This window comes from Podarcis gaigeae (genome assembly GCF_964106915.1).
Source record: "Podarcis gaigeae genome assembly, chromosome: 3".
NCBI lineage: Eukaryota > Metazoa > Chordata > Lepidosauria > Squamata > Lacertidae > Podarcis > Podarcis gaigeae.
The window spans coordinates 98,287,384-98,308,604 of record NC_139680.1 but is presented as its reverse complement, the minus strand read 5'-3'; the positions used below and the strand labels follow the sequence as shown (position 1 = coordinate 98,308,604).

The 21,221-nt window shown below is 45.0% G+C and overlaps 1 protein-coding gene across 1 annotated transcript; it reads left to right on the top strand.

Moving 5' to 3' along the window:
- The first annotated feature begins 16,440 nt into the window (after nucleotides 1-16,440).
- TBCC (tubulin folding cofactor C) lies at nucleotides 16,441-19,786 on the top strand. The gene has a single exon (XM_083731863.1). The coding sequence runs from the start codon at nucleotides 17,400-17,402 to the stop codon at nucleotides 18,396-18,398; it is 999 nt and encodes a 332-aa protein (XP_083587989.1). The 5' UTR covers nucleotides 16,441-17,399; the 3' UTR covers nucleotides 18,399-19,786.
- The last annotated feature ends 1,435 nt before the right edge of the window (nucleotides 19,787-21,221 follow it).

Sequence of the window (21,221 nt, the reverse complement as noted above, 5' to 3'; positions counted from 1 at the left end):
TGGTGCCCCGCAAGACGAACGCCTCGCAAGACGGAAAACCCGCTAGACGAAAGGGTTTTCCGTTTTGGAGGCACTTCGCAAAACGAATTTCCCTATGGGCTTGCTTTGCAAGATGAAAATGTCTTGCGAGTTCCTGCGGGGTTTTTTCCCTTTCCCCCCCTTTTCCTAAGCCGCTAAGCCGCTTATCAGCTGATCCGCTGATAAGCCGCTTAACAGCTGATCGCTAAAAGCCGCTAAACCGCTAATACTGCTAATCCGCTAAGCTGTCAATGGGCTTGCTTCGCAAGACAAAAAACCCGCTATACGAAGAGCCTCACGGAACGGATTAATTTCGTCTTGGGAGGCACCACTGTATATTGTCTCCCTGCTTATTTAACTTACATGCAGAATTCATCATGCGAAAGGCTGGGCTGGATAAATCCCAAGCCGGAATTAAGATCGCCGGAAGAAATATCAACAACCTCAGATATGCAGATGGCACAACCTTGATGGCAGAAAGTGAGGAGGAATTAAAGAACCTTTTAATGAGGGTGAAAGAGGAGAGGGCAAAATATGGTTTGAAGCTCAACATCAAAAAAACGAAGATCATGGCCACTGGTCCCATCACCTCCTGGCAAATAGAAGGGGAAGAAATAGAGGCAGTGAGAGATTTTACTTTCTTGGGCTCCATGATCACTGCAGATGATGACAGCAGTCACGAAATTAAAAGACGCCTGCTCCTTGGGAGAAAGGCGATGGCAAACCTAGACAACATCTTAAAAAGTAGAGACATCACCTTGCCAACAAAAGTCCGTATAGTTAAAGCCATGGTTTTCCCGGTAGTGAAGTATGGAAGTGAGAGCTGGACCATAAAGAAGGCTGATCGCCGAAGAATTGATGCTTTTGAATTATGGCGCTGGAGGAGACTCTTGAGAGTCCCATGGACTGCAAGAAGATCAAACACATCCATTCTTAAGGAAATTAGCCCTGAGCGCTCACTGGAAGGACAGATCGTGAAGCTGAGGCTCCAATACTTTGGACACCTCATGAGAAGAGAAGACTCCCTGGGAAAGACCCTGATGTTGGGAAAGATTGAGGGCACAAGGAGAAGGGGACGACAGAGGACGAGATGGTTGGACAGTGTTCTCGAAGCTACAAACATGAGTCTGACCAAACCACGGGAGGCAGTGGAAGACAGGCGTGCCTGGCGTGCTCTGGTCCATGGGGTCACGTGTGGGAAAATGGTTGCTTGTACATAAGAGCATGAGCAAAGTTGCAGGGTGCTTTCATAGCTAAAAGCATCCTTGGAGCATGATCAATGTGTGAACAGCTCATGCTGTCCCAAATGATTGGCCCACGTAACATAGCCTGATTGTCTGCGTGGTCTAGTGCGATGGTCCTTATCTGCTGGCTTAGAAAAAGTTGCATTCCTTGTATTTTGTATCTTTCGGACTTTACACAATAAAGGCTGTGCTGCAGCACCTCTAAAGCAGCCAGAATTCTTCAACCCATCTCTGTGTGAGACTGATTCTTACTGATGGCGAGCTGGATCTCGTCATTTGGTGCCCCGTGTGACTACCTTCGGACTCCACGTTGTTTCTCATCGTCCAGCGCTCACCACACGTCTTTCATCCGCTTCGGATCCCGGTGAGGCTCCCGTTCCTTCTGCCATTGTGGGGCAGCCTCTCTCGGACTTCGACTGATTTCGGACTTTGCGTGGCTGCGGCCCTCTCAGCGCTCACCTCGCCCGGCACGGGTTCCAGACGCGTCTTTCATCCACTTCGGATCCCTGGTGAGTGCTCCCGCTCCTTCTGCTGTTATGGGGCAGTCTCTTTCGGCGCCACAACAGAATTTTTTTGATGAACTTAAGTTCCTTCTTGCCAGTAACAACCTTGTTGTACTTGATGCCGACCTCAAGGCGCTTATTCAAGCTTTGGACACCCACTGCCCCTGGGTTCCTCAGAATGGCATTTCTGATTTAAAAGACTGGGAAAAAGTAGGACATTTTTTCCACAACCATCCTCAAATTGATGTCAAAGTTTTGCATGCCTGGTGTAAAGTTTACAAAGCAATGTCCAGTTTGCCTCCAGCCAATCTCCTTCTGGCTGCTGCATCATCTTTTTCTTTGCCTGCTGCCTTTCCCTTGCTATATCCAGCATTGCCTTCTTCTGCTTTTCCGGTATATGCCCCACCAAAGCCCCCAGATCCTCCTCCTTCGACACCCCCCGCTCCTCCACCTCCTCCGCCCAAGGCATCTGGCACCGCTTCTACCCCACTTCAAGAGGCCCTTCGCGCCGCTTCCCCATTGCTGGCTTTTGATTCTACAACTCCTAATCTTTTTCCTGTGATTGCTCCTGCCGCCCCGCAGGAAGGTCCAGCCCGGCACGAGCAGTTTGAGCAAGCAGGATTGACAGTGGCTAAGGAAAAAATCCAGCGGACCCTGCCTATTATGTATTTGGAACACAAGTTGACCGCAGCTGCTGCCATTCCAGTTGCACCTCAACTACAGTTCCCTGACCTTGGACAGTTAAATTGGATAAAGAGTTACTTGGACCTGCCCACCTCCACTCTGTCTCCGCTATATTCTGCCCTTAAAGGACATAAGGATCCAGCAGACAAGGTCACAGTTACCCCTGCAATGGAAGAGGCTCTAACAACCGTGAATGATCACCTACGCAGATGTATGGTGGACAGGATCCCTTCTCTTTCCATGGACCAGCTATCGCTTGCAGTGTTTGCCACCCCACTCCTTCCAACGGCCATATTATACACCACTGGCCAGAAGCCTGGGACTGTGTCTATTGTGGAATGGCTTCATTTGCCTCATACTCTCCCGCGTAACGTGTATGCTACACCCAGCAGCGTTCGCCAGGGCCCCACAGAGCCTTATGGACAATTTGTCGATCGCTTGTATTACACCCTTAAGCAACAAGCTCAGGACGCAGCAGCCCAAGAAGTGATTGTCCGCCAGCTTGCGTTTGATAATGCGAATGAGGACTGTAAGCAAGCACTACGCCCTTTGATGACAACTCCCAATATAGCCATTGCAGATATGCTTAAAGCCTGCCAATCGGTGGGGACTGAGACGTACAAAGCTCGCCTTCTAGCCATGGATCTGTCCTCCACCATATCCCAAAATCCTGCCAAGGATAAAGCCTGTGACCCAGCACACTCTCCGGTAACCCCACCTCTGGCTTTACCTCGCCTCTTTTTGACTCAGGACCTGCGCTTGCCAGTTCCCTTTGTGCCACATCAAGCTAGAGTGTCAGTGGGGGCTGGCTTTTCTTCTTCAGCACAGTGCCTTGTTTTTCCATTGTCAGAGGTTTTACAGCAAGGGATCCACCTTGTTCCAGATATTTTACATGGGTTACAACAAAATGACCCCTATGTGACTGTCTTCTCTGATCGCCCGGCGCATTTGCAACCTGGCTCTCCTATAGCAAAAATCATATGCGTCCCAGGGTCAGCCCAAAACCATGACCCTCTTGTGGCTGCTACCTTCTCAGTCACGGAAGAACGCCCAAAGATCCAGATGACCCTTGGGGGCCGCACAATTGACGGGGTCTTGGACACGGGGGCGGACTGTTCCGTGATTGCCGTCAAGGATTGGCCCCCCGCCTGGGCCACCGAACCAGTTTCTTCTTCAATGGCCTTGCCTAAAGGAAAGCTTGCAGTGGCAGCCCAGTTAATTGCAGAACAACTCGAACTGGGACATATCGAACCTTCCACCAGCCTGTGGAATACACCCATCTTTGTCATCAGAAAAAAAGGCATCTGGGAGATACCGTCTTCTCCAAGACCTTCAAATGCCAGTGATGACCTCCCACCTAATCTCAACCCGCACTGCAGCTGGAGACATCGCCCCATTGACGTGCCCTGGATGGAGTCACCTTCTACAGCTGTTCCAGTGTTTCCTGGCACGTTGAAAGGCCATCTTCGTCCCTACCGCATTGGCTCCCCTTTTCCCTGGGAAGCCACTTCAACCACCAAATATCATTACAGTTTTGCTGTCTCTTGTTTGAGAAGTGAGCCTGGCTTTGAAGGATGCCCTCGCAGGACCGGCATCGCTTGGATTTTACCCCCCAGATCTCTTCTTCTTTTCTCCTCCCTCAGGATTCCTGCCCCATGGTGTGTTCCCCTGAGCATGTACAGAAAGCTGTCTTGGAACTATTGTGGACTCTTGGCAGGGGAGGGGGTGAGGGGATTTCAGTGTGTTCCAGTTGTTTCATTCTTGTGCTTTGGCATGGTTCCCGGACAGAAAGCAAGTTGCAATGTGGTTCTTTAGCAGGGCCTGCGAAGACAATGGGCTCTATTCTCTACCTTGTTGCAATATGCTTGGCTAGTGCCTTTTAGCTGCTGAGAAGGAAAAAAAAGCTTTGAGAAGCTTTGAGCTTCTTTTGGTGGTGGTATTCCAGCATTCCAGTAAATGCTTCATATAAGATTAGCAATAATATGAAGGACAATTGTATAAGTTTACCGCCTGTGTTTTTGTCACTTGCAAGAAATTACCGTGATCTGCATAAGTTGGCAAATTGGACCGAGGCTTGTTTTGTTTAATTCCACCATCTTGGCTTTAAAAATAATCAACAAAGAAATGTCAGAAATAAGAGATGTAGCGCTTAAATTTTTTTATGTTTTAGATGTAATCCTTGCTTCCAAAAGTGAAATTTGTGCCTTGATTCATTTTTATTGTTGTATGTATATATCTGATCAATCGACTAATATTTCTGCTATTATTGATTATATGGAACAAATGATAGCCCATAATCCTTTGAATCCACCCGAAGGTTTTGATCTATGGGAATGATTGTCTTCTTGGTTACCTAATAGAGCATGGTTAAGAAAACTTTCGCTAATTGTAATTTTGCTTGTTACAGGATTCATTATGGTGTGCTGTTGTATTCAATGCTTGCCTTTTTTGATTTCCCAATGTACTGCATGGTGGTACAAACCAAGGCCCACCACAGGGGTTACAAGAGGAATTTATGTTGCAAAATATAAACGCTTAGGTAATGAGATATATGATTAAAAAGTCCCCTCCCTCTTATAATATAAACAAGAAAAGAGGGCATGTGGGAAAATGGTTGCTTGTACATAAGAGCATGAGCACAGTTGCAGGGTGCTTTCATAGCTAAAAGCATCCTTGGAGCATGATCAACGCGTGAACAGCTCATGCTGCCCCAAATGATTGGCCCACGTAACATAGCCTGATTATCTGCGTGGTCTAGTGCGATGGTCCTTATCTGCTGGCTTAGAAAAAGTTGCATTCCTTGTATTTTGTATCTTTCGGACTTTACACAATAAAGGCTGCGCTGCAGCAGCTCTAAAGCAGCCAGAATTCTTCAACCCATCTCTGTGTGAGACTGATTCTTACTGATGGCGAGCTGGATCTCGTCAGTCGCAAAGAGTCAGACACGACTAAACGACTAAACAACAACAACAATATTCAGTTGGTTATTCTGAAGTGCGTTTCTTTGTTAAGATGTGTTTAAAAGTTTTCAAGATGTTCCAGTTGTTTTTTTAAAAAAAGATACGTAATGTATTCTTTTTTATATGTTTTAGATTTCCCTGCAGAATCAAACTTTTTCCAAAATGCTTTGGGAATGAACAACTACAATACACATTTTAGGGCACTTTGGAAAACCATCTCTTCTCTTCTCTTCTCTTCTCTTCTCTTCTCTTCTTTTCTTGCATCCAGTGCTATCTCTTCCTTGTTTTGGTTATGGTGAGAAGCAGCTAAGAGATCTGCAACTTTTGACTTTTCTTTTCCTTGACCTATTTCCATTGGTCTGTAAGAACTTTGTAACTAAGAACTAGTGTCTTGATTTTTCCCCCCTCCTCCCAATCTCTTTTCCTCTCAAGTTGTGTCTACAAAACTGAGGGCAGGGAGTGTCCCGTTACGGATTTTTGTAAGACCCTCCAGAAACCTCTTGTGCTGAAGAGTAAATGCAGTTCCCCTGTTTAGGCAAATGTCCAAAAATTCTGTCATGAGTCTCCAATCCATATTTCAGAGTAACACTTAAGGTTTGGATGAAAGGTCTGGCACCAGCCCAGCCTTTGCTTTACCAACCTAATAGTTCATTCCTTCATGGAGTGCAACAGATTAAGGGATGGAAAGGAAAGGAACAGTACAGACCATGTCAGTTCTATACAAGTGTGGGTCCCAAGAGTGAAGTAACTTTGCAGGAGGCACTGGATATGTTAGGTAACAACTGGCTCGATATTAAGCAAATACAGTAAGTTTATTTACCACAAAGACAAAGCATAAAAACACAGGCCACGAGAACTTTGAAGGAATTATGTTAGTAGCAAATGTGAACTCTAAAAGACAAATTTCCAAAATTTACCATCTGTTAATGACTCTGGACATGGAAAACTTACAAGATATGTTGAGATTGAGACCTAGGCAGAGTTGAGTGATACAGCTTTGGGGAAAAAACATGGAATAGTAAATCAATTTGCTTGATGTCAGCACAAGTAAAGGAAACAGTACTTAAAATCATATTTTGCAGGCATCTCACATTGGTTAAATTATGCTGCATCTCCCAGTCAAATTCTCAGAAATGCTGGATGTGGGCAAGAATAGGGCACATACGTCCAGCTGTGGTGGAATTGCCCTCAAGTGGCAATCTTCTGAAGTGAGGTGTTGCCCATGAGTCATAAAGCAGTGTGCTCAACACACACGCCTGGTAGACCTTCATCTTAATCTTGGCCATTAGCATCACACTCTCCCATACCCATTTGGAGAAGTAAGCCATTGACATGGCTGCCTTGCCAATACGCTTGTCCAGCTTAGTGCTGATGAAACTCAGGTAGACAAAATCATCTACCACCTCACCAATGATGCTTGGAGTGGTAGCAACATCCTGACCAGGTGGTTCATCTTCATCAGGCTGATGGCCAAACTCTCTTCAGGTTTGAGCAAAATGGTTGGTGAGCTTCTAGAGTTTTCTTGGAGTGTGCTGTCAAGGCTGCATCATCTGTGAAGAGCATCTCTTCGATAGAGAGAGCAGAGCCTCTGAAGGTAGGGATGCAAGGTATATGAGCTTGTGGTACTCCTAACACCAAGAAATACTTTACATTGAAGATGCATGACTACTTTTTTTTGGAACTTGGGGTTGTATCCAACCAAGTTATACTCAGAGGAGACCCACTGAATTTAATGAACTGGAATAGGGCTTCCATACATCTGGAATTTCCCGAACATATCCAGGATTCGTCCTCCAAAAATAGCATCTGGGCAGAATTTTCAGAAATCAGTTTAAAAAGCTGGACAATTTTGAGCGTATTTCACTTTTTGAAATACTGTATGGCAACCCTAAACTGGAAGGAAGAATTCAACAACATGCCAAGGCTGTTGATTCAACATCACCGGTCAGAATTAGCATTTTGGCTTGCCAGACAGAACAATTACCGGTATCCTGATCCCTCACTCTTCTCCCTCAGCACACTGTTCTCCTGACTCCTCCCACAGTCCACTTCATGGAGCCACACAGGAGGGAGAGAGGAAAAACCCCAATATGCAAGCAAAGTCTTTGTGCAGGGTTTCCACTGATGAGCCTCATTTAGTTAAATCCGATCCAGAGTTTGTCATATTCATTCTTTTCAATGGGTCTACTCTGAATAGGAGTAATAGTGAATAAAAACCCTCTGCTGCTGTCCACTAAGGAGCCTCTGAAGAGAGACAGAATAATAAGATGAAATTGTATTTTGTATCCCATTTAATTTTACTTACCTTTGTTATAAATTCTGGGGATTTCTACCATGTGGGTTTTTTATTATTTGAAGCCTCGTCTTTTACAAAATTAATAAAGATTAATTATTTTGTAAAAGAGTAGAGTAAATGCTACAAACAAACATGCTTAGTCTATATTGTTTCCTCTCCTTGTGGAAGGGCTTATAAAAATCCTTCCTGACACTTTCTTCATCAACCATCCTGTTGGTTTTCCTGGAAGTCTCCACTGCTTTTCATACCAGTGATGATAGTTTTCTTCTGGCTTGTACTTTTGGAATGGGAATTGGGAGCATGGTGTTAAGGTGGCTCTGGGCCATCCTACTCAGAGTAGACCCACTGAAATTAATGGACCTGACTAATTTAGGACTATTAATCTCAATGAGTCTAATGTGAGTCGTACTTAGTTGGATATGACCTTGTATGTTGCACAGATGCCCCTCTTCTTTACATGATTGTCTTCCATGCACTCTAGAATAGCCTAGGAACCCTAGGACAAAAGTGGCAACCCAACAGAGGTACTCATCTGTCACTATTGCTGTTGCAGGCTTCCCTTGTGGTTGGAATGACAAAGGATAGAGAGTTTTCTTGCCTCTTCAAATTCTCAATGGCTGACTGGTTGCCTGGGGAAAGATAAGGACAACATACAGATAATAATGCACTAAGAGTAGCAGCTGCAACCAGAGTTACCTATGAATGGCCACATGATGAAAATAATTGATTAGGAAAGGATGCCAGCACTGAGGTGTCTTGCCATTCCCCATGTGTCAGCTAGGCTCCCCGACCAATAAATGTGATCTCAGATCTTAGGCCCCCTGGGATCTGCATCTTGTGTGGTGTCACCAGTTGGAAGAGATTATATTGCCATTAAGACAATGTTTCCTGAATTTAACAATGATCAGGACACAGGTTCAGAGCTCAGACCTGACTACTGAAGGCCATTGTGCCTGAGGCCGTTGGACAGGAGCCCCAGAGAAACCTCCCTCTGGCCCTCTAGGGCCTACAAAGCCACAGCCCAGACCCTCATGGGCATTTTCCCCTGAGCCCAGAGAACCAGATGTGTCTCTTCACACATCACCAGTCCAGGAGTGCACCAAGTAGAAGCTATGGAAGAAGAATGGCACGTTTTCAGGCCAGATGGTTGGCCTTTTAAGGCTCTGAAATTATCTATAGGAGATAGAGTCTGGAGGAGGCAATCTACAGACAGGGGCTAAAAAGCAATACAGTGGTACCTCGGGTTAAGGACTTAATTCGTTCTGGAGGTCCGTACTTAACCTGAAACTGTTCTTAACCTGAAGCACCACTTTAGCTAATGGGGCCTCCTGCTGCTGCCGCGCCGCCGGAGCACGATTTCTGTTCTCATCCTGAAGCAAAGTTCTTAACCTGAAGCACTATTTCTGGGTTAGCAGAGTGTGTAACCTGAAGTGTATGTAACCCGAGGTACCACTGTAGTCTGCTCTCAACATTTGCTGGAGTAAGTTGCTCACATGGGCCTCCAAACTTGCCTTTTTCACTGTGGAATCTGGCATTAGTCCAGAACACACATATTCAGTGGAGGAATCTGCATCAGAACTCTTGCTGCTAGCTACAAATTGTTTTCCTGTCACATAGCCACTTCTCCCCATGTAAGCCCACCCACCAACTGTGCTCTAGTTAGACAGTCAGTCCTGCTGACTATATGACCTATATAACAGGTTTAGATGGCATTAGCTACAGCTAAGTCTTCCTGAAGCTATTACAAAACTTTGGAACCACTCTCTGGGAAGAGGTCAGGAAAGTTTCTGCACTAATTAGTTACTACAATCACACTCAAATTTGTTATTGTTATTATTTTTTAAAAAAGATTTCAGAGACAGCAGCTTCTTGAAAGCCACCCATTGGTCAGAACACTACGGTGGCAGCATCATTCTCAATATGCTTTCCAACTAAACTGGACACAATGATATTTTCTAGATACCATAATGTCCACTTCATCGTTGTCTACACCAAAGTTTCTCAAAAAGTGGGCCTCAAATAGTGTTACAGTCTGCCCACTGTCTCCCTGCTTGCTGGCCCTATGCCCTAGCTGTGCTCCAACCGTTTGGTTAGATCCATGCCGGTACCAGCAACTTATTTACATACTGAGTAAGGCTTTTGACAAAGTCCCCCATGATATTCTCATAAGGAAGCTGGTAAAATGTGGGTTGAATGAAGTACGGTAACTGTTAGGTGTATTTGTAGCTGTTGACTGACTGAACACAAAGAGTACTCATTCATGGTTCCTCGTCATCCTGGAAAAACGTGACAAGTGGGGTGCCACAGGGTTCTGTGTCCTGGGTTCGTTGTTGTTCGACAGCATTAAAAATGACTTGGATAATGGAATTGAGGGGATGCTCATCAAATTTGCAGGTGACACCAAACTGGGAGGGGTAGCTAATGCCACAGAAGACAGAATCACAATTCAAAATGTCCTCAACAGATTGGAGAACTGAGTGCAAGCTAACAAAATGAATTTCAATAAGGACAAATGTAAGGTTCTGCATGTAGGCAGGAAGAACCAGATGCACAAATATAGGATGGGGAACACCTGGCTTACTAGCAGTTCATGTGAAAAAGATCTAGGGGTCTTGGTGGACCACAAGTTTAACATGAATCAACAAACAGTGTGATGAAGCAGCAAAAAAAGCTAATGCTATTCTAGGCTGCATCACCAGAAGTATAGTGTCCAAATCAAGGGAAGTAATAGTACCGCTCTATTCTGCCTTAGTCAGAACACACTTGGAATACTGTGTACAATTCTGGGCTCCACAATTTAAGAAGGATGTTGACAAGCTGGAACGTGCACAGAGGAGGGCAACCAAGATGATCAAGGGTCTGGAAACTAAGCCTTATGAGGAGCGCTTGAAGGAGCTGGGTATGTTGAAATGGATCAGAGGAGACTGAGAGGAGATATGATAGCCATCTTCAAATATTTTAAGGGTTGACACATGGAGGAGGGAGCATGCTTGTTTTATCCTGCCCTGGAGGGTAGGAATAGAACCAATGGCTTCAAATTACAAAAAAGGAGATTCCAACTAAACATTTGATGGGAAACTTTCTGACAGTAAGAGCTGTTCAGCAGTGGAACAGGCTGGACTCTCCTTCCTTGGCAGTTTTTAAACAGAGGTTGGATGGCCATCTGTCATGGATGCTGTAGCTGAGATTCCTGCATTGCAGGGGGTTGGACTAGATGACCCTGGGGTCCCTTCCAACTCTAAGATTCTATGAGTAAAGGTGGTGGACAGAGAAATTCAGGGGGACAGGAAGATATGTCTCCCCACTCTGAGGAGAAAGGCCCCGAGGTGGTGTTGAAAGAAATAAGAAATAAAAGGTTAATAGTTAATTGTTGAAGGGACGCAGGTGGCGCTGTGGGTAAAAGCCTCAGCGCCTAGGGCTTGCCGATCGAAAGGTCGGCGGTTCGAATCCCTGCGGCGGGGTGCGCTCCCGTCGTTCGGTCCCAGCGCCTGCCAACCTAGCAGTTCGAAAGCACCCCTGGGTGCAAGTAGATAAATAGGGACCGCTTACTAGCGGGAAGGTAAACGGCGTTTCTGTGTGCTGCGCTGGCTCGCCAGATGCAGCTTTGTCACGCTGGCCACGTGACCCGGAAGTGTCTCCGGACAGCGCTGGCCCCCGGCCTCTTGAGTGAGATGGGCACACCAACCCCAGAGTCTGGCAAGACTGGCCCGTACGGGCAGGGGTACCTTTACCTTTACTTAGTTAATTGTTGTTGTTGTTTAGTCATTTAATCATGTCCGACTCTTTGTGACCCCATGGACCAGAGCATGCCAGGCACTCCTGTCTTCCACTGCCTCCTGCAGTTTGGTTAAACTCATGTTAGTAGCTTTGAGAACACTTTTCCTTGTGCCCTCCATCTTTCCCAACATCAGGGTCTTTTCCAGGGAGTTTACTCTTCTCATGAGGTGGCCAAAGTATTGGAGCCTCAGCTTCAGGATCTGTCCTTCCAGTAAGCACTCAGGGCTGATTTCCTTCTGTGACTTTACAAAGGGGTACCTGAATGATACTTGCCATTGCAAATATGTATTTATCCCTGGAGGAGCCAGTGTGGTTTGATGGTTACAGTGTTGGAGAGCAACCTGGGAGGGTCAAGGTTCAATTTTTATTTCAACAAAATTTGTATACCTCTTAAGTCCAAATAAAACTTGCAAGTGTGTATAAAATATGCATTAAATCCCAAATCAGCCATGAAGCTCATTGGGTAACCTTGGGCCAGTCTCTGTCTCTCAGCTATCTCACAGCGATGTGCTGAGGACAAATTGGGAAGTGAAAGAACTATGATGCCACCTTGAGCTCTGTGAACAAAAGGAGAGATATAAATGGAATAAATAAATAAATAATAATAATCACTCTTTACATGCTTATTTTTATTAGTTCTTAAAATTACAAAAGAAAGAGATGAGTTATTGCAGGTATTACCATCAATATTCAAACAAAAGAAAACAATACCATCTGACAACATAACCATCAAAAGTTTCATTCCAAAAGGAAATTAAAATTGCCCAGTCAATACATTATCTTTTGCCTGGATGGAATAAGTTAATTTATTGTCATGTCCAATATTTTAAAAACATTTTGACCAGAGGTAGTAGTCTCCCCCACACCCAATACATTGCAATCAACATTTTCACTCCTATCAAAATTTTGGTAACTATTATCACATTCACATATATCCATATACTGTATCATTCCAAAAAGTTTAAAGGTCAATTTACTGGATTTCTTGGAATTGAGTATCCAGCAATTTGCTTATTATTTTCTAAGACTTGCCACCAGAAATCTTGAATCTTATAATCTCCTCCATACATGTGTAGGCAATCTGCAAGGGAAGTTACCACACCTCCAGCAATTATTATTAGACAGGTTATATATAGGTTTCAATTTGCAAGGCATCAGATACCACTCATGCAATGTCTTGCAATACTTTTCTTTCAAATGCATTGACAAAAAGTCAAATCTCTGTGTTTCTTTTCACATTTTCAGGATTCAGCATGCTTCCCAGGCATAAGAAACTCTCCTGATAAAAATCACAATCATTTCTTGTTCTTTTGAAGGCAGACACACAAACCCATTAAGTTGTGAGCACTGAGCCAGCTAAGTGCTATATAATGCACTAAACACTACATTGCCCTTCTACAACCCATCCAAAAAAAAGCAAAAAGCTATTACTTCTTATATGCTGGAAATCAATTACAAGATGGAAATTGAAATCATTTTAGTTATTGTGTGCCTATCACTTTTGCTCCATGATGATTGCAAATCTCTTGCAAAATAAAATACACTTACAAGCCTTCGTCAGTTTTGTACAGCTTAACATCTATAGCAGTAACTAGTCCAACAGTTCCTCTTGCTTGCAGGCCCCAGAATAATTAAACCCTGGTGAAATATTGCAAAACAAGCCATCCAGGTACAATGCAATTCCCTTGCTAGCTTTTCCTCCTTTACAATCCTTTCCTCTTAGGATTTCCAAAGGTTGGTATTACTACATGTGGGGCTGGAAAACTCCCTAACGTCTAATACTGTAATTTTACATCTGACATAAAAGCCAAACAGAGACTATCTCTAGACAGAAGATTATAGCTTACAACAGTTCAGTCAAATTCAGACAGTCACTCCTCACTGTGAGTATAAGGCTGAGCCACGTTTCTACGCATGTGATCCATTATAGTAGAGTGGGGGGGGGGAAATGGTATTTTTCTGCTAAGGCTTCAATCCTATTCACATTTGTCTGGGAGTATATTGAACTCAATGGGACTTACTTCTGACAAAAAATATGATGGGGGGAAATACATAAAGCCCATCACACACACCCCCAGGGTATATCACACCCTGAAATTCATGGATGGCATCTAAAATTTTGAAATAAAACCAAAAGCTTTAATTGATTAGTTTATACTTAACATTAAGCTAGTGCATATTGGTATATTTATTTATTCTAAAAATTAAGCTACTCACACTGCAATCCTGTGCATACTTACCTGAGAATTAAAGCCATTGAACGTATTGGGACTGCTAAACAAACATGCATAGGACTGTGTTGATTAAGTTTTTAAATTGGATTTTTGATCAGCTATCTCTTTTGACTGATTCCCTGGCTTATCAGTGGCCCTCAAGATGTTGTTGGACTCAAACTCCCATTAGTTGCAGTTGGTATAGCATATGGCCCGAGATGAGAGATGGGAGTCCTACAACAACTGGAGGAAGATAGGTTTCCCATCTCTAGTCTATAATCTGCCCCCAAGGTTTGCAAATTCCTCCAAACCAAGCAGCTTCAAGATAGGCAGTTTTGTTTATAGAGTACCAGTTGATGACCCATCCGATTCTAAATAATGGTTCCCAATAATGATCTTTGTAAGTATGACCACAGCTTCATACAAACTGTTGCCACAAAGTGGCAATTGTAACCAATAATGCTTTGGTCAGGCATTTCTTCTTCCAAAGGATTGCTTAGGCATCATTCTGCATCAGTCACTCCCATACATAGGAAGCAACGCTGGAGCTTTATTCAAGCAGCAGACTTAGAATGTGTCTCCAAACAGCAAAGCATGGTTCACACATGCACACTTATCACACAAAGGACCTTGCATGTCTGAACCAGGCATCATAGATTCAACAGTACAGAAGCTTTCAAATCACCTCGCACACAATTGTTTTTCAGTGTAGTTAACACATTCAACAGTGAATTCTTAAGGAAGTACTGTAATCAAGTTATAGAAAATCAAACACAGCAGGTGGTGGTGCATGGTCGTTCTTCTTAGCTAGTAGAGGAATGAGACTGTGATTTTATAATTGTTGGAAGACGCCCAGAGTGGCTGAGGCAATCCAGTCAGATGGGTGACATATCAATAGTAAATTATTATTATTATTATTATTATTATTATTATTATTATTATTACTACTACTACTACTACTACTACTACTACAGTATTAGCATGCTAACTAGTCATGGGATGCCTGTAATTATTTTCTTCTTTAAATCCCTTTTCCTTTTCTAAGCCCAAAAACAAGGACTATCTTATAATGGTGTTTGCATTTGTAAGCTTCTTTGAGAGCCCTTTTTTCAGCATAAACTTGAGTGAAAACCTATTTCCAACACCTTCCATGGCAGGCACAGATTGTGAGGAATGAGTAGTAATTTTTACATGAATTTGTTTAAGAAACGTCCCCGTTTCCCAGGGACAGTCCCCAAATTTATCGTTGGAATGTCCCCGGATTTCATTTAATGTCCCCGGATTTATATTTTAAGTGTTGTAGATAGATAGATAGATAGATAGATAGATAGATAGTTTATTACGGCCATAGGCCCATATTCAATACATCATACAGCAAAGCAGGTATAAAAAAATAAAATCAATAAATTAAAATACGTTTAAATCAAGTACATCTCAAACCGTGAATTTCTAAATTCCATTAAAATAAGAACAATATAGCGCTTAAAATATCAAATTATCAATATAAATCAATATTATTTAGGTAAAATCAATAATCATAGAGTAATCCATTTTTCCTCTTATAAGCTAATACTGTTATCAGAAATCTGACAACAAAAAGGGACCTACTCGGATCAGAATCTTGCAGTAAATGTATTAGCTGTGTTTCCAAGGAGTCACCCGAGATTTCCAATAATAAAGGGGACAAAAATCTGTTCCGAGAAACTGAATGTAGTGAACAACAGAATAGTATATGTTGTAAGGATTCTATAGATCTATTATCACATACACACACCGCTGAGATCTGACCATTGGAAAATCTATTATTCAAGACATTGGAAGGAAAGGCGTTGTAGTTTTATTAGTAGGCAATGAATGTTGCGTGATTGGTTCAATGGCACAAGACACATCATATGGGGACTTCTGGAGAGACAAAATGGCGGGCACCACGGCAGCGAGCAGCTCCTGAAGCCAGCCAGAGCCAACTGTGCTACCAGGCTGGCTCTGGGCTGTTGAGACTGCCGCTACTGCCGCCGCCGCTGCTGAGGGGAAACTGGGAACGCCCAGCACGTCAACTGGGGGAACCCCTGCAACCCAAATCAAGTCAGGTGCGAGAGCGTCTGGCCACCCAGCCGACTGCCCAGCGGCGCTCCAGGGCCAGTAAAACCCCGGAGCCAACACAGGGAGGAGGAGAGGAGAAAGAGAAGGAAGAGAGAGAAAGAGGAAGGAGAAAAAAGAGGGGAGGCCCAACCTTGCCACGCCTCTGCCACCACTGAGGAGGAGAGGTAGGAGAGCACCGGGAGGGCAAGGACACGTGGCCGAGTCCAGGCCCGATCTGAGCCTACTCGAAGGCAGCTAGTGCTCCAAGAGAGCAGACCAGGGCCCAGAGGAAGGTCGCGTGACAGAGACCACAGAAGAGATGACTTCTTTTCTTCTTAAAAAAAATAAAATAACTTTTTTTACTTTTTTTTTTTTTAAAAAGTGTCCCCGGATTCTTTGGGGGGAAAGTCTGGTGTCCTTAAGAAAATTAGGATGTAACTTTTCTGGGACTTTCCATCACCTCCCATTGCTATGCGTTAAGAACCTAGGGAGACAACAGATCTTGGGTCCATCTAGCTGAGCCTTTGCCAAACTGGTACACTTCAGATGTATTGCACTATAGGTTCTATTGGTGTTGGGCAGCAGTTGGACAAGGCTGGCCTAGTGTTTGTCAGCTGTACTCTGGGGTTTCAGAAAAAGGATTTCCCCTACTGGACCTGGAAATGCCAAAAATGGAACATGGGACCTTCATCAAAGCATATGCTCTAACACAAAACCAGTGGATGAGGACAGTATCATCTTTCAATCGTTTACAGGGGTGCCTAAACTTTTTTCAAAGAGGGCCAGATTTAATGAAGTTTGATGAGTTGTTTTTAGGATTGAAGTTGCTGAGCTTTTTTAAGGATTTTACCCCAGGACATATGCTGCTATGGGGCGGACTTTGGACATCTAGTGAATTATTTGCACCAAAATCTCACCTAGTGTTTTTATTATACTGAATGAAAACAGCTGTTTCATCTTCCTTCTTTTTAAAAAATGTATTGCATTCCTCCACAACCCTCTGCATCTTTATTCAGACGTGATAATTAAATGCGTAAGGGAACACAACCTTTTCTTTCCGGACAAACAGCAAACTACAAAATGTATGGACCTTTTGCGTGCTTTTGCGGCAACATCTATTACTCTAGAATCCATTTCTGAACACAGCAGCGCCTGATAAATCGCTGGAGCTTAAAGACAGGCTCAATAATTTGCAGCGGGGCAGGCACGCGATTTTCTTTGGTTGCAACTGCAACACCGAAGAGTCCCCCCTAAAGCAAACATTGCCCGTTTAACAAGCAGGAGCCGAAGTTTACAAGACCCCTTTCCCCGCAAATCCCTCACTCCTCTTCCGTCCAAAGAGCGCTCGACTTCCTCCAGCCCCGGCCACACCCAGCGGTGTTTTGTTTCGCTCCTTCCACCCTCCCTGAGGAGCACCCGGATGCGCCGGGCGCGGAGCCTTCATTATTGCTACATCCTCCTCTGCCTACTTTTCTGAGCACCGCGCCTTTAAGAAACGAGGCTGGCCACGCCCATCCCTTGAGGCCCCCTCAACCAATCGCGAGCGAGGCCGGGCTTAGGGGGCCAATCGGCGCCGCCTTTAGTGCAAGGCGCTCGAAGCCGCTCCCTGAGGTGGAGGAAGCAAGATGGAGGCTGCTCCTGAGAAGAACGGGGTGTCTCTCGCCGGCGGCGGTTTCGCCCCCGAGGTCCCCGAGAGGCTCCAGCAGCGGGAAGCAGAGCGGAAGGAGGAAGCGGGTCGGCGGCGCCGCGAGAAAGAGTCTCTGGCGGTGCGGGAGGAGCAGAGCGACTACTTCGCCGCCGCCTTCGCTAGGGAGCGGGCGGCCGCCGAGGCCTTGCTGGAGCCGGAGCGGGACGCCGAGGCCGTGTCGGAGGCTGCGCGGCGGCTGCAGGAGCTGCAGCGGCTGCTGACGGATTCGGTGCGCTTCCTGGCCCCCTACGAGGTGCGCCAGGCGCAGGCGGCGCTGGGGAGACTCCAGGACACGCTGGCCGAGCGGCGCCTCCAGCTGCAGCCCAAGAAGCGCTTCGCCTTCAAGAAGGGCCTCAGGAAGGAGGCCCAGGAGGCGCCCCCGCCGCCGCCAGGGCCTTCGACGCCGGAGGGTCAGCCAAGCCGGGCGGAGGAGGAGGAACCCGGGTGCGGCTTCAGCCGGGCCGAAGGGCAGGAGCTGGAAATGGGGCCGGCCGAGCTGCTACAGCGGGACGTGGCGCTTTCGCAGCTGAGCCGCTGCCGGGTGCGGCTGCGGGGCAACCCCAACACGCTGTCGGTGCGCGGCTGCCGGGACTGCACGGTGCTCTGCGGACCCGTGTCCACGTCGGTGATGGTGGACGGCTGCGACGGCTGCGTCGTGGCCCTGGCCTGCCAGCAGCTCCGCACGCACCTGGCCACCCGGAGCAGCTTCTACGTGCAGGTGACCTGCCGGGCCATGCTGGAGGACTGCAGCGAGGTGTGCTTCGCGCCCTACACGTGGACTTACGAGGGCATCGACACCGACTTCGAGACTTCCCGGCTCGACAGGAGCAGGGACAACTGGAACCAGGTGGACGACTTCAACTGGCTGGCTAGGAACGAGCCCTCGCCGAACTGGAGCGTGATCCCCGAAAATGAGAGGATCACGGACTGGGATTGAACCCGTGATTGTAGCCCCTTCGCCTCCGCAGAGGGGACTGCTGCATTTTGGAAACGGCTTACCAAAGGATGCAGTTAGAGATTGATTGATTGATTGATTGATGTCCTTTTCTTGTTCCCGGTATTGGTTTAGGCAGTGTAATAATCTGGGGCCAAACACAGCCTGGTGGCTCTTTCTACCTAATGAATGGTGCTGACGCCTTCTGTTGTGCGCACTCTGTGTTATGCTGTGGCTGCCTTAATATATCTCCAAATTCTGTTATGGTGGTGCTTTCTCATCTCTGCCCCCAAGATGATAAGATGTGCCATACCACTAAAGTACTCTTGGTTATCTGCCCATTGTGCAGGTTTAAAAAAAGATAATGCTTTGGATGGTGAAGTGCTTCAGCTCTGTAACACATTAGAACCAGTGCAAATGTTGAGGAAAGTATAACCTTATCTAATGGCTAAATTGATACTTGTAGTTAAAGCTGGAAAAAAACGTTAACAACAATTAGTATACCACATGTCTGCCAAAGAAGCTTATTCAGGAATGTGGCACATGTATAACAGAAATGCTACAAGTCAGAATAGGGGTGTCAAGCCATCCCTGCAAGTGGCTGCCTAACCTTTTAAACAATTCAAATTATGCTTTATTTCCAGAAGCAAACTTTGGATGGACTTCCACTTCAGTTTCAAATGTCTGTAATAGAATATACTTTCGTCTGCTAGAAGACATTAAGGGATTACCTGCACCACCTGCAAAATGTCACCAAAACGTGTTGCTGAATTACGGTGTTTGTAAGCTTTAGTTCACCTTTGCACCTAGAGCTGACAAATACTCTAATCCCAAACAAGTGCATATAATTGGTTTTGGTTTCAATTAACGCTGTACCTGAAAGTTTTTGAAAGGTCTGTGACCAGTCAAAAATGTATACATGCATTAAACAACTAAAGCACATGCTTAATTCTCCCACAAAAATCATTGTGAAATTAAAAGTGCTGAACTCTGGCTAGATTGTGCCCACATGTTTATTGTGCTGTATGCAAGAAAACTACTTCGACAGTAACCATACAAAACTTCATATAGCATTTTGCATATTTCTGTACAAATATGAAATGGTCTGGACATTTCAAAGTCTTGATGTACTGTCCATGTTATTTCCACAAATGTCATCTTGGATTAAAACAAACTAGTCACTGTTAGAGGTAATGCCTTTGAGCTCAGTATTGTTGGCCTGTCTATAAACACTGTAAAATTGGTCTTCATTACTGTTTGACTGTAACAAAAATCATTTCCGTTCCTTATTTTAGTATTTATATGAAAGTAGTTAAGAACTTACTAGTTTTATAAAATTTTGATGGCTTTTCCCTGTTTACAGGCTGCTCAGATTAAAAAGTCATAAGTGACTGGTTTCTTGTGAATTTTGTTTTACAAGTGGTACTCTACCTCTTAATATCTCTATGACACTGGGAGGAGGTGAATTCCAATAATTAATTGGATGAATGGCTGCTAGTACCACACACACCCTAGCAAGCTGTTACAGGTGAGAAGGGATAGTGTTGTTGATCCCTGTCGTGCAGCTTGGATCTAGGAATATATTATGTGAGCAGAAATGTGCTTGTACAAGACAGCCCTGCCAAATGATTCTAATTGCTTTATCCTGCTGTGAAATGGCTACCATTCCAGAAGATCCCTTGACTCTTGAAGCAGCTTTCAGAAGGGGCAAAGAGGGCTGTAGTGTGTGAATGGGGGAGAAACCAGGGAAAGCTCTGTTGTGCAAGTAGAAGGCCTTTCATAGGTTAGAAAGACACCGCAGCTAGACAACTGACACGGGCAAGCTGATCAGCAGTCCAGTCCTTGCCTCCTACATCAGAACTATTGTTGTTAATTATTAAATTTATATACCACCCTTCATTTGAAGATCACGGGGCAGTTTACAACACAAGAATACAAAATGAAACACAACATGCATAACATGATAACAAAAAACAACAACACAACCCCCTCCTCATGAACACATTTAAAAGACCTGCTGAAGACCTTCCTTTTCCATTTAGCCTTTTAAGTAGAGATTAAAAAAAAAAAATAGGTCCCATCTGCACTCTACATTTAAAGCACTATTATACAACATGAACAGTCATGACTCTTCCCTCCCCCCAAACATCCTGGGAACTGCAGCCCAGTAAGGCTGCATAGGGCAGTCAGGAGCCCCCAATTCCCCCTCACAGAACTAACATTACCAGAATAGTTTCACAGTCTATCCCTCTCCCCAGGGAATTTTGGAAAATGTAGTTCTGCAAGAAGAGCAGGGGCTTCTAGCAGCCCCCAGCAAGCCATAGCACTTAGGATTCTGGGGGGAAACCATGGCAGCTCAAAGAGGTATGACAATGCCTTGAACTTAGGAAGAATAAACTTCAGGAAGTACTTCCTGATGAAGCAAGCTGATCAGTAACTGAGCAGATGGCTTTGGAAGGGGAAAGGACTCTCCATTAAGAGATTTGTAAGTGGGGGTGGAATGACCACTTACAGAATGGTGGGCTACAATGCCATTGTCAGGGCAATGTAAACATGTTTTGTTTCATTTTTTTTTAAGCAAGTTGATTTTTCACTGAAGATAGTAATGTTTCTCTCCGGTGCTAAGGTGGTTGTCTGCAATTAAACCTCCCTCACTTAAGAAGAAGCTCCCATCTAAAGCCATATCACATACAAAATGTTACTTATTTTAATAATTTCTATACCTATAAGCAGGGACGCGGGTGTCGCTGTGGATAAAACCTCAGCGCCTAGGGCTTGCCGATCGCATGGTCGGCGGTTCGAATCCCCGCGGTGGGTGCGCTCCCG